The 18808-nt window shown below is 39.0% G+C and overlaps 1 protein-coding gene across 4 annotated transcripts in view; it reads right to left on the reverse strand.

Moving 5' to 3' along the window:
• The window catches only part of LOC124114609 (spectrin alpha chain, non-erythrocytic 1-like), a 456322-nt gene that overhangs the window by 56149 nt on the left and 381365 nt on the right, over window positions 1–18808 (reverse strand). For all 4 annotated transcript variants that reach the window (XM_048385836.1, XM_048385837.1, XM_048385833.1 and 1 more), the window contains exon 13: window positions 16939–17106. In XM_048385836.1, coding sequence (XP_048241793.1) covers window positions 16939–17106 — 168 coding nt within the window. The remainder of the gene's footprint in view (window positions 1–16938; window positions 17107–18808) is intronic.

Genomic DNA, 18808 nt, shown 5'->3' on the forward strand with positions numbered 1-18808 from the left:
GTTTCCCAAACTGTGTCCCCTCCACTCCACTCCAGCTCCCACTACATCCCAATCTGCTCTGTCAGCCATGATTTGACATATTCACAGTTCAAAGCCTCCAAAATCTCCACCTACACATCTGGAGTGAGTTTGCCTTTATGCCGCTTTTAGCAATATAGTGGCTTCTAGATGGTTCCTTGTCATACACCAATGATGATCTAGTAGATCTATTCATATCATCCTGCTGACAGACTGAATTTTTCATATGCGATAACTCCTGAGAGACTATCATTTCTGTCAAGGATGATGTGAGCTTATTCATGAGCTCATATAGGTTAAAGGGACAGCGTCGAGCTCAGTTGCTTCTCTCAAGACTAGATGATCCACCGTAGGCGACAGACGGATGCCAGTGGCTTCTTTCAAACCTTTATCAATATGGGAGGGTAGGATGATCTCCCCTGAAAAGGAGAGATGGGTCCCCTACGCAATGCCCGCTTGTCACCCAAGTCAGTGTTCTTCTGCCATGCCTTGGAAAGCTTTTAAAACTTTTCTTTTGGACAATTTATTGCAATAGTTGCATCTTGAATTTTGCGTGTTCTTGACGGATTTGCAGCTAGGATGTTGATCACCTGCAACTTGATCTTTGCCGCACCTCGAGCAAATGCCAGTCAACGATGGAGATGATTTTCTTAACTACATCCTTACTGAAGCGTTCTTTCTTTGTATACACCCAAACTGCTGTAGACTTCTCTCAGCTTGTCTGTCTTGTCTTTCAGAAGATGTGAGTGGCGTTTACAGTTTAAAACAGCAACCAAAGGTGTTAGATGTGAGCAACAATTTCGACTTGGACACACAGGAAAGAAGTGATGGTTTCTTGTCTCCTGCAAGCAGTTGAAAATTGGTAAAATTTTAAAATTGTAATTGTCAGCCTAAACAGGTATTTATCACCATGATGTAATAGAGGTAGGGTATTTAAAGGAATTATGAAGGATTGTGTAGTGTGTACTAAGCTCAATTATAGGAATTCTTTCTAAAATGTGTTGGAAGCAGTCATCATGTCATCCATGCTGACTGCTGGTTTGCCAGCACACTGTGTGTTCATATTTCACCTGTGGTTTCAATGTTGTGCTTTCTTCATATGAAGCCTTAGTCTGTTGATCCTGGACATTTGGCCTCAGATCTATTCAAATTGTCTGACTGGTTAGCGATTTCAAAGTCTTTTACTAGGGGCAGTCAAAAGAAACCATATTTGTTCAAATATTTTATTAGGTAAATAGTGACAAACTGAAAACTAGTGCCAAAGTACTGAAGCTCACTTGCATATTTTTTCCACAGCTTAAAGCACCAACAGAGATGGGATATTACATTAGGCTTATATTACCAGCTATATTTAAACATTCCTGCATTAATTGAAAATTAATTGATAAATATGAAACAGCAACAGCCTTTTAACAATGTTCGTTAATCAGCAGCATCTCTCAGGTTAAATATTGTAAAAGGTTGGTGTCTAATTTAAGTTACAATACTGATCTCGAGCCTTGTTGGTTGACATTATTTGATCATGCAAACTTTCAACTCTCTTGCTTTATGCTCCCAGGAAAAGAGTTGTTTAAACTTTCCTTAATTCAGATATTATCTCAATTTATAAAAATGGTAAATTATCAATTTTGATGTCTTTTCCATTCATATGCCTTTTAAAGGGGCACTGATCTAAAGCAATTCCCCGGGACTGGTTGTTGCCTTTGTTAATGTTTTTTCCCCATGAATCCCGTATGATACACAACACAACTGAGCGTGACAAGAGACTGGGCTACCGTCTGGAAGGACAGCTAAATAAACTTGTAGACAATATTTTTTTACTCATTTTTGAACACTGATTGGTTAACCGTGATCGATAAAGATTTTGACAAAGGGTGCATGTTAATTAATTTCTTCAGCCTAAACAAACAGACAAAAAGAACGTCGTCATTTGGAAATACCATTGATGGTTATAGTTTAATAATAAAAAAAAGTATCCATGCAGTGAAAGCATTTTCGGATTTCGGATCGCATCGATAATACGATTACTTCTTCCTTGTTGTCATCCACGTTTTTTGTTATAACCCTACACTTGTGTATTTGTCGTTATTCACTTAAAGCTCACTTAATGAATTTATTACAGGTATAATTAGTGGTAGCACCACTCAGAATACCTGACAAAGGTTCCCATTCGGCATTTATTGTGTCTGGGGTAATTATTATCCCCCACCACGAAGTGGAAGGGGGATATAGGAATGGGTGCCATCCATCCGTCCTTCCCTCCTTCCGTCCATCCATCCTTCCGTCTGTCTGTCCGTCACATTTCGTTTCCGGAGCAGATCTTGAAAACCGTACCATATTTCTTCACCAAACTTGGCACAGAGATAGGTCTAGTGGTGACCTGGTGCCTTTTGATAGTTTGGAATTTAAAAAAAAGATTTTTTTTCGAGTTTCCATGGCAACGACTTTGACTTAGACTGAAAATGGCAGTAGTCCTTGTTTCCGGAGCAGATCTTGAAAACCGTACTATATTTCTTAACCAAACTTGGCACATAGATAGGTCTAGTGGTGAACTGGTGCCTTTTGATAGTTTGGGTTTTTTAAAAGAAATTATTTTTCAAGTTTCCATGGCAACGACTTTGACTTAGACTGAAAATGGCTGTAGTCCTCGTTTCCGGAGCAGATCTTGAAAACCGTACCATATTTCTTCACCAAACGTGGCACATAATGTCATCTCACAGTAGGTAAGTTGTTGGTAAGTTCTGCATTGCTTGTGTGTATGTTCCTCCAAAATTGTCATGGACACGGTTGTTGCATTCACTAACTAACTTCATGCAGAAACACAACTCATTACAAATATAACAGTTTAACTGATCTTAAACCTACTCAACTGTATAAACACTGCCTTCTATCCTGTATATATTCTTGTCAGCCATACTCTTTACTTCACTTGCTTGATAACAGTGTTAGAACCTACACCGAAAACATCGCTCCTACTTGTAATAAAGAAGTTGTTCGTCCATATGTCTCATCCGTACTCATTACAAATACAGTTACATATTCTATCATAAACTGCGGATGGCAAAACAACACCAGTAATAACTTTTTTTAGTGCTGCAATTAGGCCATTTATAAAAAAGCCCAGTGAACATAGTTCACAGGAGCTAATGCATTGCACACAACCAGACATGTCATATTGGCGGGGGATATGAGTATTTCATGCTTGTTCAATCTAAATCCGGGTTTGAAGTGAGGTGAAATGTGTGCTATGTAATATGCACGTGGCGGCCCAGCAAGAGATGAATGATCAGTTGATTTACTTTTTTTGTAAATCAACAGATCGTTCCCAGTCATCAAAGGATTAACAGAAAATACATTGATTGATTAATCACTGTTATCTTGCACAGTGGATGTGTCAAAAGTGAGTGTTTGTCTAGGTTTACTAAAACAAAGGGAATACACTCATATCATGGTGTGAAGTGCCGATGTAAAAACAACATACTCTGTTCAAAGGGTTAACCGATAATACGTTGATTGATTGTTATCTAAGTCAATGGATTTTTTTAGGAACCGTGGACATTATGAAAATAGTTGTCATGTGGGTTTTCTCAGCCGACCTATGAGACTTGACACCTTTGTGAAACACCTGAAATAATCTAAGTGATCAGTTGAGAAACGAACACGGGTTATAATATCCCGAAACGATATATATATTTTAGAATATTGGATTGTTACAGAGACATGTGACATTGAATAAGTTTCTATGTACAGCTGCAGACGTTTGGGATATTGTTCCTTTGTGTGGATATTCATGGATACATTCCTCGAACAAGGAAGCTGCCTAAAATTATACACATAAATTTGGTAGGTTGTAATTATAATATTTGCTTTTTGTTTTCCTTCATTTTCTGTAGCATTGGACAGATTCATTCTTGTTCCTCTACGTCTTGGTTGGGAAATTCTTCGATGCGCGATAGACGTTGTTTTCACAAGTCTCTTCCTTTGCAAGCGTGTATATATTACAGTCAATTTGTAAAATGTGATTCTCTCAGGCAATTTATAAAATGTGTAAAAATGTCAGTCATTTTGACTGAACAATCTGTCCATTTCTTTAACAGATTGACTAAAACTGATTAAGATGATCAAAAGGGCCTAAAAACATCACAATAGATTATTATGTAGGATTAAAAGCCAAACAATATGGAAATGTACTTTTCATTGTAACATTTTCAGTCTATTGGTGATGATATTAAACATAAAACTGTTTGGAATTCGTTATCATAATAATACAGATGGACATATTTTTCAGTCAATTTGTAAAATAACTGAATATTCAGGCATTTAATAAATTTCCTAAGTGAAAAGTTTGCGCATTTTGAATGTAAAAATATAAACACGATAAAATAAGCAATGCTAGGGAGAAATATTTACTTTGTGTTGCAAGTCAAAATAGTGTAAACGAAAATCTCACAATTATCAAGCAAGTGACTTATCAAAACTTCGTCACCATTACCCACAAAGATACCAACATTTCCTTATTATTTCCAAAACTATATTTCATTTTGTTGATCAATGTGACCATACGCCCTTATACTTTCAATAAAAGTGACAAATGCGCTTATGAATTGCGCAGCACAGGTCGTGAACTAGTCTAGGTTTCTGCTATATCATCCGAGTACTCACGGGAAAAAACAATAACAAAAACTACCAGTCTCGGGGAATTGCTTTAGATCAGTGCCCCTTTAATGATGTAAAATATGTTTAAAACTACTAGTGATTAAATGCTTTAGTAACAATGACAGGTTATATGAAATATCATAACTAAATGAAATATCAACATAACACTAATATACACCTCTCACCCTAAAATACATGAACGACAAAAATCAGATCCTTTCTGAGAGCATCTCTTAACAATATTATAAAATTCCTCTATCAAGAGAATAAACTCCATAGTCATTTTCAGCAAATAGAATGTGAAGACAAATGGGCAAAAGCTGATCCCAAGAAATCATAAACAAAACACCCTACAAATTGATTTAATATCACAAATGCATCATCTTTGACAAATGCTGAGTGTTGATGTTTCAATTGTTCTACTAAACATTAGATTTAAACTAGACTTATGTGATTATTAATATTATTGAATAGGTCAAAAGGTCCAATTTAACAGTTTGCCAAATCTAAATTTATGGACAAATTATTGTAACTGTTCTATAATTTTATTGCATATGAAATTGACATATGAATAAATGGCTAAGAGCCATAATATTGATTGCAGTTTGGTGAGCAGGATTATATTGACACTGTGATTATCAATGCCAAATTTGACACGTTTACAGTTTGACAGCAGACAAAGCACCATAGAAAATAATCACACAAACCTTTGGTTTAGGTGACCAAATAATAACAAATGTAAATTATTTCGCCAACAATTTCACCAACAGGCCAAATTTACGTATTGCTGATAAGAAGTTAACTGATGTTTTTGCCTTGGAGAAGCCCCATATAGTGATGAAAACATAGTTGCAGCCAAATCCATCAGGCAGTCGATAATGGGAAAAGTTTAAGGATGTCTGACATTGATGGACTTGTCCGAGAATAAGCCAGATGAAAGTTGTTTGTGAATGGAAGTCTTTCTTAGGCATAGCTACTTCTTTAGGCTTTCTTATGACAATTAGCAAATATTTTTAATAGCTGTCCAAAGTGTTAAAAATGTGTGTCACTATTACCGAAACAATCACATGCCATTATCTACAATTTCACATTTCAGATTTCAACAAGTTGTCATTTTTCATATTCCTTGTTTCCCATAATCCATTCACAGGACTGAGGAAGGTTGAGGGAAATCTGAGAGTTGAGAGCAACAGAGATGAATGACTCACAGTAACAGCCACAGAATCACAGATATCTGCAACACTTCCAACACTAAGAAGCATTAGAGATTTCATTTGTGTATCATGCAAATGAGAACAAATGTGAAGAGTTTCACAAGGTAAAGATTTATTGGGAAGAAAAGGAGACATGATAAATATAATACAATACAATATGTACCATTCAACACAGTGTTGCTTATACAGTTTGTGAAATGTGGGTGCTCACAGTTACAATCATGCATGCTCAGCCACAGTGGGGAACATAAAAGCCAATACACCCAATACTCTCTCTCTCTCTCTCTCTCTCACTCTCTCTCTCTCTCTCTCAACAGTCAACACACCTCCCTCCTTATCCTAAACCTTCCTCACACAGTCAACACACTTCCCTCCTTATCCTAGACCTTCCTCACACAGTCAACACACGTCCCTCCTTATCCTAGACCTTCCTCACAAGTAAACACACCACCCTTCTTATCCTAAACCTTCCTCACACAGTAAACACAACTCCCTCCTTATCCTAAACCTTCCTCACACAGTCAACACACCTCCCTCCTTATCCTAAACCTTCCTCACACAGTCAACACACCTGTCTCCTTATCCTAAACCTTCCTCACACAGTCAACACACGTCCTTATCCTAAACCTTCCTCACACAGTCAACACATGTCCCTCCTTATCCTAAACCTTCCTCACACAGTAAACACACCTCCCTTCTTATCCTAAACCTTCCTCACACAGTCAACACACATCCCCCCTTATCCTAAACCTTCCTCACACAGTCAACACACTTCCCTCCTACCTAAACCTTCCCATACCGTCAGCACACTTCCCCCTTCTCCTAGACCTTCCCGTTCATCATATGTTAATGATATCTGCATTTCATTCTCTTGACATTGACCAGTGACAGTTACAGAACTTAGCCACAGGCTCTTGTGGGAGGGTTAAGATAAGTGCATTTTATACATGGACACAAATAAAGCTCTGTGTGAGCTACACTGCACCTTCACCATGACATGTGAATATGTGCATGATTATCACCTTTTGTCATCGCTTGTGACTTGCATTTAGTGCACATAAACACACACACACACACACACACACAGACAGATACAGTTACATATTTCAACAGACCGCAGCAACATTTTAGTGGCTTCTGGTAACGGAATGGATGGGTCAAAACATAAAAAAGATTCAAACATATGTTGTTGTAAATAACAGTGATGACTTGAATATCAAATTTCAATTATTAGTGTGTAACAATGTGACTTCCTTCACAACAGTTGTCATTTCCCATACTCATGATCACAAATAACATGTAACCTAACTAAGTGACAAATACACATGCATTGACAACATGTCGAGAGAATTCATTGTATCTTTTGCAGTGAAAAAATGTTACTCAAGCAGCACATTTCTACTGCCAATAAGAAAGATGCCATTGTGACCTCTACATGGCTCATATAATTGTGATAAACATATTCATGTGAGGTGCCCTTAAACAGCACACTATCTCACAGATGTATTGGTCTTATCCACATAAACGGGAATATATGAACCTTCAATGATGCCTGTGATAAGCTAGCTGCATCTACTTCCTGACGGCAAGGTGATCATCATTGGAACTTTTGGCAGCGTGTTGTCTGTTATTTGTTATCATGAGTAGTATAGTAAAATATGGTGCTTAACAAAATATGTCAGTCTTTATCAAAAAACTACCATTGATATCTGATGTATAGAAATAGTGAATGTTTACATAAATTATAACATGGATATTTGACATAAGGTGTAAAGAATATTGTCTTCTCAGAGTATTTGCTACCATATGGCGAGGGGCTAATGCTTTTGCGCATCAAAGTGCTAGTTTGATTCCCACATGGGTACAATGTGTGAAGCCCATTTCTGGTGTCCCCCGCCGTGATATTGCTGGAATATTGCTAAAAGCGGCGTAAAACCATACTCACTCACTCACCATATGGCGATACTATTTTGTTCTTGAGAGTGACATCATGAACAAAAAACTGTCTGTCAGTGTATAAAGCTTGACTTATTTACAGATTTTTCGTCTTGAAGACAGCTTTCTTTATTTCATGCAAGTAAACATATTTCTTCCATTGATGCACAATAACAGTAAAACATAATGTAGAAACCACACGACAAAATAGGTAAACTTGAGGTCTGAGCCATGTGCAAATATATTGAAAAGTGATGGAATATGTCATATATTTGACAATACAGGAAAAAACATACACATACATCAATTGTACCACAACAGAGACTATTAACATATTTGTGTAAATCTATAAAGTAGTAAAAGATCTTCACCCCATCGAACTATGTATGGACTCTGTGTAACTTGAAGAGGCCTACAATCGGTGGCTCTTGGATTTTCTACATGTATACAGGGATAAATGCCACAGTGCACAGCGCTAAGGCGTAGAAATAAATACAAGCCACAAAATATCAAACTCTAATGTACTCTGTATGAGAAGAACAAATCCATACAATTCTGATGTTTTTTGTTTAAACAAACAAAAATATATACCGTTTCAAACTGAGCTCTGACGTGTTCTGTACAAACAGGCAAAAAGATATACAGCGTCATATAGAGCTCTGGCGTGTGTACTGTACAAACAGACAGGAAGATATACAGTGTCACACAGAGCTCTGGTGTGTTCTGTGCAAACAGACAGGAAGATATACAGTGTCACACAGAGCTCTGGTGTGTTCTGTGCAAACAGACAGGAAGATATACAGTGTCACACAGAGCTCTGGCGTGTACTGTACAAACAGACAAAAAGTTATACAGTGTCACATAGACCTCTGGCGTGTTCTGTATGAACTAATAAAAAGATATACAGTGTCACAAAGAGCTCTGGTGTGTTCTGTGCCAAAAGACAGGAAGATATACAGTGTCACACAGCTCTGGCATGTTCTGTACAAACTAACAAAAAGATATACAGTGCCACACAGAGCTCTGGTGTGTTCTGTACAAACAGACAAAAGGATATACAGTGTTACACAGAGCTCTGGTGTGTTCTGCACAAACAGACAAAAGGATATACAGTGTTACACAGACCTCTGGTGTGTTCTGCACAAACAGACAAAAGGATATACAGTGTCACACAGAGCTCTGATGTGTACTGTACAAACAGTGTAACATAGAGTTCCATTATCCACTTTACATTGTGCAAGGTAATGCCAGTTGTTGTGTAGACAAATAAATAACTAAGTACATAGTGCAGCAGTGGATCATAGAGAGAAGAAGTGCTTCAGAGGACAGTACAGAGTAGTTGTAAGTATGACGTGAGCCCCAGTGTTACAGGGAAACACAGGGGGCACAGTAGAAACAACGTACAGCAGCAGTATGGTGGCAGCAATGATATTCTGACATGTGCTCACAGATAGAAGACAACAGGACACAGCATGGTCCTAAGCTACAATTGTTTTCGATCACTGTACACTTCAGCATAGATAGGCATAGATAGGCATAGCTGCCATAGTGATTGTCTGCAAGAAGGGAAGTATGGTACACAGCTTATTGTCTGCTTCATCCATCTCTGTATTCAGGAATAATCTGCATTCTGATTTGTGGTTTGGTGGTTGACCCATGTATTGTGGGTGCATAAGTTGTACATAAGTCAATCTCACTTATTAGGGAATGTGTGTACAAGAAATGATAGGGAAAAAAACGTCCCCATTCACTACTGGTGGTGCTGCATAATTGTGTTTGACATAGATGTCTGATGACAAGGAATTATTTCAAACTGTGTGGTGGCAAGCTGTTTTTTGATGATAATGTTTACAAATATGGCCAATATTTGAAGACATTTGCATGTCAAAATCATTATGGTCTGGTGCATATCAACTTCAAAGGTCCTTTCTGTAAATATAATCAGTAATAGGATTAACTAAACAATGATAGGTGCTTCAGTTGATGAGTACTTAACTACACTAGCACATACATTCTGCGAGTTGACTAGGTGATCATAGTTCAGGATAAAAACTTTACTGTTTCACTATAATGTGTAAACAGCCTGTGTTAGAACATGTATAAAAGTAAATGCTGCACGCACACTGACATTGCAAACTGTTCTGCATCTAGATGTTGTGCTATCTGCTCTTTACTGTGCTGTCCTGCACACCCTGCTGCACTCTCCAATAACACTCAATTATGACATCCATATTATAACATTGACCACGTTTTGCATTCTTGTACAATAATACATTTGTGCATTCTAATGATATCACAGACTAAGAGGTGATATGGGTAGGCTTACTTAAATCCTCTAACAATATAATAATTTCTCCAATATAAGATTTACCAAGAAACAGACCTTTCACATACAATCCTTGGAAGTAAACAGTACACTTGAAGAAAAACACATCAACTGGACACATAAAGGAGACATAAATTTCGTTTGTTCCAACAGCAGGACAACCCAGTAAACCTAAATGACACAAAGTCAATGACAAAAATTTAACAAACAAATAGAAAATTACCAAAATCAAGGTAAAAAATACTGAGCAGTAATGTCAACATATATTTGTATATGTATAGATTCTGCCCTGAACCATAGCATGAGCACTTGCAGGTGCTGGTGGGCGGGATTTGGTTGTGTCTCACCGCTCAGACCAACAAAGCAGCCAATATGGCCACTATTCCATGCCACCTCTATCACAGACAATGCTTTGCATGCATTCAAAATGCCAACCAGAGGTCTTCATAAAACTCAATGTTAAACTGAGAAACTGTTAATATTCAAACTACTGTAAATTTGAAAGATCACACAAACTTTTGGCTAGTATAGAGGGAGAGTCTACATAACACACATTGGTTTGAACAAATTCTAAATACACATCAGTATATGCTACATCTCAGTTCCATTCTACATTAGAATGCCATTAAAATCAATTGACAATCATAATATGAACACACTATTGAGATAATGTATTAAACAGACAGAGCAAGATGTTGAGTGAGTTGTGAGGGAGTTTGGGGCTACCCCATTTAGACATGGCCATAACATGCGATACCCAGTCCACTGATGTGTCATGTGGCTGCTTTCAGACACATTGGAACTGCACACAATGTTGAAATTGCCTGTGCTTTAAGATATGCAGTGTCCAAGTTGGTCATCTGCGGCTACCAACAAAGTGATCCATGCTCTTTTCCTGGATGCTCACTGCACAACTGGTGCTTCTGTAGCCAAGCTTAGCGCTTATCTGCTGGCTAGCATGGTCATCATTCAACTACCACTGGGGCGGCACTGAAACGTGAGTGACAGGTCAATCAGTGGTTGTCCTCACCAACACATCGCTGAGAGCAAGGACCAATCAAAAAGATTGCACAGCAAGGGTATTACTTGCAGGTCAAAAGAAGTTTTCAAGACTAGAAGGAACCTTTTTGCCAGCAGGGCTTGTTAATTTGTAGTATTGCTTGAAGTCTGATCCCAGACTGTTTGCCACAAGGTCATGCATTGCAGAGGATGGTGAACCTACAAGAGATGAGCACGTCCATCAGTGGCCCAACACAACATTGTGGATTAGGGAAGCAAGGGTGGACAGCTATATCTAAGTGAGTTTGCCCCACTATGTGCAGGAACACTGACTAGTGTATGTCTACATATTCGAGGATGACTACATTAGACATAACTGTCGACACTGCAGACACAAGAAGGGATTGATCAGCTGGAACATACTTGGGAAAGACTGGTTAGTAGTGAACTGTTAGGACAGGTTAAGTTGACCGTTGATTGTTTGTGTTTTGATTCCCAACTGCAAAGCTGAGTGATTGTAAGCCCAACATAATTTCATCTCTAACATATCAATATGTGTATATTCATCTTACAATATCAGTTGTTATGTCCCTTTTGGATACCAGGGAATGTGAAAGGCTCCTCAGCATTGTATGTACAATATTACTGATAAGGTATGCAGTGGACATAAAGACAGGTACATGAGCATAGACAGTTCTTGGATTGTTGACCACCTGGGAAGACCATGTTAAACTGCTTGTGTGTGAACAGACTGATGCTGTGGCTAGTTTCTGACACTATCGGTCACTGGGCTTTCAGTCAGTGTTGGATTACATCACATGAAATAGCTGATAAGCATTAATATTGCTGACAACAGCCTAAAACCCTAGTTATGTCAAGTCTTAGTATTGTAATTATGTTACAGCATATAAATTTTGCAGAAATCTGTTTTGAAATTTATGTCATCCCACCTGAATATCCTTTTGGTGTCAAGTGCTGGGGGGACTTGCTGACATGCCTTGTGCAGGGTAATTTTAGACCCAGATTTACATTCTTCAGGAGAAGCATAATAATAATTATTAAAAAATAATTTTAAGATCATTTCAATTTCATGAATCGTTTGCCCCTAAATGCACTTGTTGTGGGCTCAAAACTCGAGTTGAAGAGCGACAGAAGGGAAAATATTTAAGCAAACAGGTTTCATCTGAATTATAGTGATCTCATAAAATGGCAACAAATTTATCGATCATGAATATAAAACATGGAAATAGCAACTAATAGTGAATGAATAGTATTCTGTGGTGAAATAAACTTCAATCACAATAAATGAATGGAACACTTTCCAAATTCAGTACTGTCAATATCAGACTGACATTAAACAAACATCCTGTTATTCAAAAAGACTCCCTACTTAGATAATGTTCCTCCTGCTATTTTCAAGATAAGCTTGGCACAAGATATGGTGATGATTTATAAAACAGTTGTTAGTATTTGTGTATGTGTGATTATGTAATATTGCTTGCACTCTCGTCAACTAGTGACGTACACAAACTGGCAAACAGTTTGCCACCTACTGTCCAAGACAAATATGTGGTAACATCATTTCTAACTTCAAGTTTTTACCTTCCTTCAATAACAAAATAGAATGTTACAATCACATACTATGTTTTATGGACTATCTTACAATACCTAGCTTTTAAGTCACATGAGGCTTACACAAGTACATATTTCAAGTGCTCTTGCCCGTGCACCAGTTCATGTACAGTCGTGTTGTTGATGCATGTAGTTTTACTGTGTGAGTCTGCACATGTATGTGGACATCTTGCTATCTGGTTTCATATTTGTTGCTTAATGTGTTACTGTCTGCCAAGAAAACTGGCGCACAAGTGGATTAGCATTACTTTATGGGTAGTGATCTTAGTTGAGCTGAGGTATGTCTAATAGTATCTCTTCCCTGGAGGTAGACCAAGCTATCAGTATTTGGTGGGTAGATTTTTCTGTGTGAACACCACAGTCACCCAGTTTGTGGAGGCTGGACCAGCACCTGAACCAATGAGAATACAGCTACTACTGGCTGGCAGCCAGCCTGTAAAGCAAGGAAGGCTCAAGATTGGGAGAAAGTGACAAAACTGTGACAGGGGCATGAACACTGAGATGGACTGAAACAGTTGTGACCAGTAAGGGAGGGTGCAGCTGAAACAAACAAACACAAACATACAAACAAAGCAAATGCTCAAAATATTACCACACTGAATTTGTATGTTCTAAGAATAGAAACCCTATCTTTTATAAACTTGATTTGCACATATCATTATTTGAAACAGCCTTTTTAGCATGATTGAGAAAGAATATTATCATGAATATTAGCTTCCACTGTGATATGTCTGTCAAAGCAGGTGTTTCAATCAGAGGTTGTTATTATTTCAAATTTCTGATTGACCAATCAGAATCAAGTATTTTTCCAAGAACTGAGCAAAATGGTAAAACACTGTGCAGGGGAGTCGTGTAAATGAGCCGTGTATGACACTATGTCTGACCCTATGTGTGGCTGTTGTCTGACCCTATGTGTGGCCTTTAAATTGTCTTACCCTATATATAGCCCTTGTCTGACTGTATATGTGGCCCTATGACTGAACATATATTTGGCCCAATGTCTGCATGACCCTATGTGTGTCTCTTGTCTGACCATGTATGTGGCCCTATGTCTCACCCTTGTCTGACCATATATGTGGCCTTGGTCTGACAATGTGTGGCCTTTGTCTGATCCTATATGTGGTCCTGGTCTGACCATATATGTGGCCTTGGTCTGACAATGTGTGGCCCTTGTCTGATCCTATATGTGGTCCTGGTCTGACCATATATGTGGCCTTGGTCTGACAATGTGTGGCCCTTGTCTGATCCTATATGTGGTCCTGGTCTGACCATATATGTGGCCTTGGTCTGACAATGTGTGGCCTTTGTCTGATCCTATATGTGGTCCTGGTCTGACCATATATGTGGCCTTGGTCTGACAATGTGTGGCCCTTGTCTGATCCTATATGTGGTCCTGGTCTGACCATATATGTGGCCTTGGTCTGACAATGTGTGGCCCTTGTCTGATCCTATATGTGGTCCTGGTCTGACCATATATGTGGCCTTGGTCTGACAATGTGTGGCCCTTTTCTGATCCTATATGTGGTCCTTGTCCGATGCTATATATGGCCCTTGTCTGAACCCTCTATGTGGTTCTTGTCTGATCCTATATGTGGTCCTTGTCTGACTGTTTGTGGCCCTTGTCTGGTCCTATATGTATACCTTGTCTGACCGTATATGTGGCCCTTGTCTGAACCCTTTATGTGTTTTTTGTCTGATCCTATATGCGGTCCTTGTCTGACCCTATATGTAGACCTTGTCTGACCTATATAAGGCCCTTGTCTGAATGTATGTGTGGCCCTTGTCTCAACACTTGTTTGACCACATGTGCAGTCCTAGGTATAATCCTTGGTGTGATGTTATGTGTTTATATATATGTGTGTTTTGTCTCATGTTCATGATGCTGCTGCTGGTATCCTGGAGTGTGAACTGCAGACGTGGAACTATCATGTATCAGTAAGTTTTAAATTTCATTATTATTTCACTAAGTGAGTGAGACAGTAGTGTCTCATAGTTTGATTACGAAATACCTGAAATTACGGAAAATAATGTATTGGGAACAATTGTAATACAATCAATCCTTTTCATTCAATCAAACATTTAAAAAGTTAATATCTTTTTTCAACTTTGGCTGCTTAAATTAATGATCAGCTACAACCAGTTTCAGCTTAATGAGTTGATCAAGGTTGGTACCAAATAGGATGACATAAACTGGCTCTTGTGAGTTAAAAATATATCTGCAAAACAGACAGACCAGCAGACATCCTAGATTACAAGGGGTGGCTGAAAAGTTCTGAGCGTAACAATAAGGCGGGATAGTACACACATAACAGTTTGCAGATATTAAATACTGCAAACTTTCCATGCTGACAGGCTGCACTTGAACCAAATACACAACCAGACAGCACATTTCTGCAGGCATCAAAATGACCGGGTATTCTCTGATGAAGAAAATGGTCCAAATTGGCCACGAGTATCTCCAACTAAACAGCCATCCATGTGGACATGGTGTCCACTTTAGGGGACAATGCTCCTTCCTTTGCCACTGTTAAGAGGTGGGCAGCAGAGTTCAAGAGATAAAGAGCAAGCCTTGAATATGATCCAAGACCAGGAAAACTACAACCACTAGGGAAAACGTTGATAAAATAGATGGTATGGTGTAGTTATGGATGATCGATGACTCGTCACACATCAATTGGCGATACATCTCTTATGACAGAGTTGAAAACATTCTGGGAAATGAACAGGGCATGACAATAGTTTCAGCATACTGCGTTACTTCAAGGCTTCTGACTCCTGATCAGAAATGCTCCAGGTTCCTCATCTCTTTAGTTATTTTGAAGCAGACACAGCTGATTTTGTTGAGAGAATTGCAACCCTGGATGAGTCTTGGGTTCACCATTATCTAACCAACAATCAGTGGAAACTAACTTCTCCTTCAAAGAAGGCAAACTGCTGGCAAAGTGAAGGCTTCTGTTTGCTGTGATTCCATGGAAATCCTACTGGTGGACTACCTACGAAAAGGTCACGTCATTAATGGCCAATATTATTCAAATCTGCTTATAGGCAGCAGGGTGATGAATATCAAGGCTAAATGTAGTGGAAAACTCACAAAAGGTGAATTGTTCATTCAGGACAATGTACCGGTGCACAAGTCTGTTGTTGCCATGGCTGCAATGCCTGAAAGTGGCTTTGAACTCCTTGAACATCCTTTGTATTCACCTGATTTGGCATCGTCAGATTCTCACCTTTTCCCAAACTTGAAGAAAGAACTGACAAGCAAGCATCATGCAAATGATGATGATGTCATATCTCCTGGAGAACTTTTTACACCACCAGGAGGAAACCTATGCAAGTGGGATCTAGGCACTTGATCATTGTTGACAGAAGTGTTTGGACTTGGAGGTGATTATATTGAAAAATACTCCAACTCCATCAACCCTGTCCATCAGTGCTAGGCTCAGAACATTTCAGCCACCCCTTGTATGTCAGTGAGAGTGCCATGCCCATCTGGCAGTCTTCCCACATCGTGGGGTAGGGAGGAAATAAGTGTTAGTGGTGTGGGACAAAACAAAGATCTTGCTGTCAACAAATGAAGTTGTTTGGGTAACATTTAACTTCTGATAGTGATAAGAAGTGATTATGTTCTATCGGATAATGTTTTTAGTTTTGAAACATAAGTGCAGAGTAAAACCCTAATTATCTACTAAGCCCTGTGTTTGCGCATCATTGTGTACACACTTGAAAGAGAGTACTTCGCCTGCACATGACATGGCCATGCACAGTATTCCTGTTGTGCATCATTGAAAGGCTGCAGCTATTTGCACACACAATGCAGGCGACAAACTCCCATGCTGGACAGTGTTGTCAACAGCCAGCATCTGTAAGTTCATGCCTCAACTCATTTTCTCATTTTTCACCCGTGAAAGGAAAAGTACCATCATCTGACTGGGTAATGACAGAGCATCCCCAACCTGACTGAATCAGTGAGTAAAACAGAAATTAGCTGTAATATTCATATTCATTCTGTACATGACTCAAACACAATTGGAAATGTATACAAATATAAAAATATCAGTCTAAACTGGAAATGTTTAATGAAAAGAAAGTGGAGGGTTGCAAATGTGAGACCTGTACAACGGTGCATACTGTGTAGAGGCTGAAACTATGGACTCTCACCTGAAGAAGAAGGACTGGAGGTCTTGGAGGTGCTGGCACTGCTATCCCCATGTCCGCCATGCTTGCTGTGGTGACCGCTACATTGTGAATGAATACCGCACACTTTGGAAGCCTTGGGCAGATCGGCAGCACATTTCAACAAACTGTACACAGGATCAATCTCATCTCCTAACAATACAAGAGTCATCAAGAGACATTACAATTATACATTCCTCTAAGTGCACAAAGTTTCATCACAGAATATTGAACAGTTCTGAGATAAGTTTCAGAAAAAGCTTCATTAAACTTTTCTGAATTCCCAGTTGTTTGCATGGAAATGGCAAATGTCAATTCAGCAAATACATGCACCACCTCACAAATTGGTTTGTACATGTGCAAAGTCTAGATATATATACTCAACAACAAAAGTTCCTGTGACACCACTATTTTAGTGTTTTTTTCAAACAAGTAAAGTTTGGTTTTCAATATTGTAGTACATGTATGGAATCAAGTCACAAAAACTCAACTGCTACAGAAAAGCATGCATTCCATGCAAAAGTTGACTTTTATGTAAGCCCCATGCATTTCACTACCCAAGAATGGTAATAAAAACATGTGCGTTAACAGGATTCCATATGCATTCTTTAACATCATGCTGACAACAACCACTCAGAAAAACAACAAAATTACGCAATTATTCAACATTACGAAATGCCACGCCTGTCCGAAAATGAGCGTCTGCGAGCCATTGGTATCCTTGAAGCAGGATCGAGTCAGCGTGATGTTGCAAGACAATTTAACGTCCACAGAACACCATTTGGTGTTTATGGCAACGTTGGCAACAGACGTATGCAGTCAGAGACCGTCCTCGGAGTGGCATGGCCACGCGTAACCAATAATTGACAAGACAACCGGATTCGAACAACACACTTACGAAATCGATTCCAGCCAGCAACAGTGACGAATATCTTCACAAACCATACATCGTCGCCCTCAGATGTGCAGGGATTGTCGCCAGAAGACCAGCCAGACGTCCCATTTTGACAGGAAACCACCGTCTAGCACGTCTACAGTGGTGCAGACATGCAGTAGGGACAAGTTCTATGCACTGACGAGTCTCGTTTTCACCTCAGCCACAGCGATGGACGGATTCAAGTGTACCGACGTCGAGGTAAACGTTATGTCAATCATTGTTTCATGGAAGAAGATCAGTTCGGGGGCGGCAGCGTTATGGTATTGAGTGGGATTACAGCAAGACAGAGGACACTTTGATACTGGTAGAGGGAAATCTCAGTGGACAGTGCTACTGCAACGAGATCATCGGCCCTGTTGTTCCACCGTTTTTGCGTCGTGATGACGTCAACCACGTGTTCCACAGACACTCCAGGAACTTCGAAACATGCTCCAGTATATATGGACAGATATCCCACAGGACTTTGTTCGCATGGTCCATTCCATGAAGATGTGTTACTTGCATCACAACCAGAGGTGAACACACACGCTATTGATTTGTAAATTGACATTTTGGCATGTTCATGTTTTTTATGAAATAACACATTTTCTGAAGTCAGTACGGCAAATTAAACCATTTGAATACTTACAGGAGTATTTTATCTGTTGCAAACCAAAATTGTTTCAGATTTGGTAAAAAACTTTGCATTAAATCTTATTCAATGTCACAGGAACTTTTGTTGTTCAGTATAGATTACAGTATGAAACCCAGCACACACACTCTGTCTATACACCATGTTACCATCACTCTCTATATACCCTGTTGCACATACCATGTCACCCATCACTCTCTCTATATACCATGTTACCCATCTCACTCTCTATATACCATGTCACCCATCACTCTCTCCACATACCATGTTACCCTCTCTGTCTATAT

Source organism: Haliotis rufescens, unplaced genomic scaffold (assembly GCF_023055435.1).
Source record: "Haliotis rufescens isolate VD_foot unplaced genomic scaffold, xgHalRufe1.0.p SCAF_6, whole genome shotgun sequence".
Classification (NCBI taxonomy): Eukaryota; Metazoa; Mollusca; class Gastropoda; order Lepetellida; family Haliotidae; genus Haliotis; species Haliotis rufescens.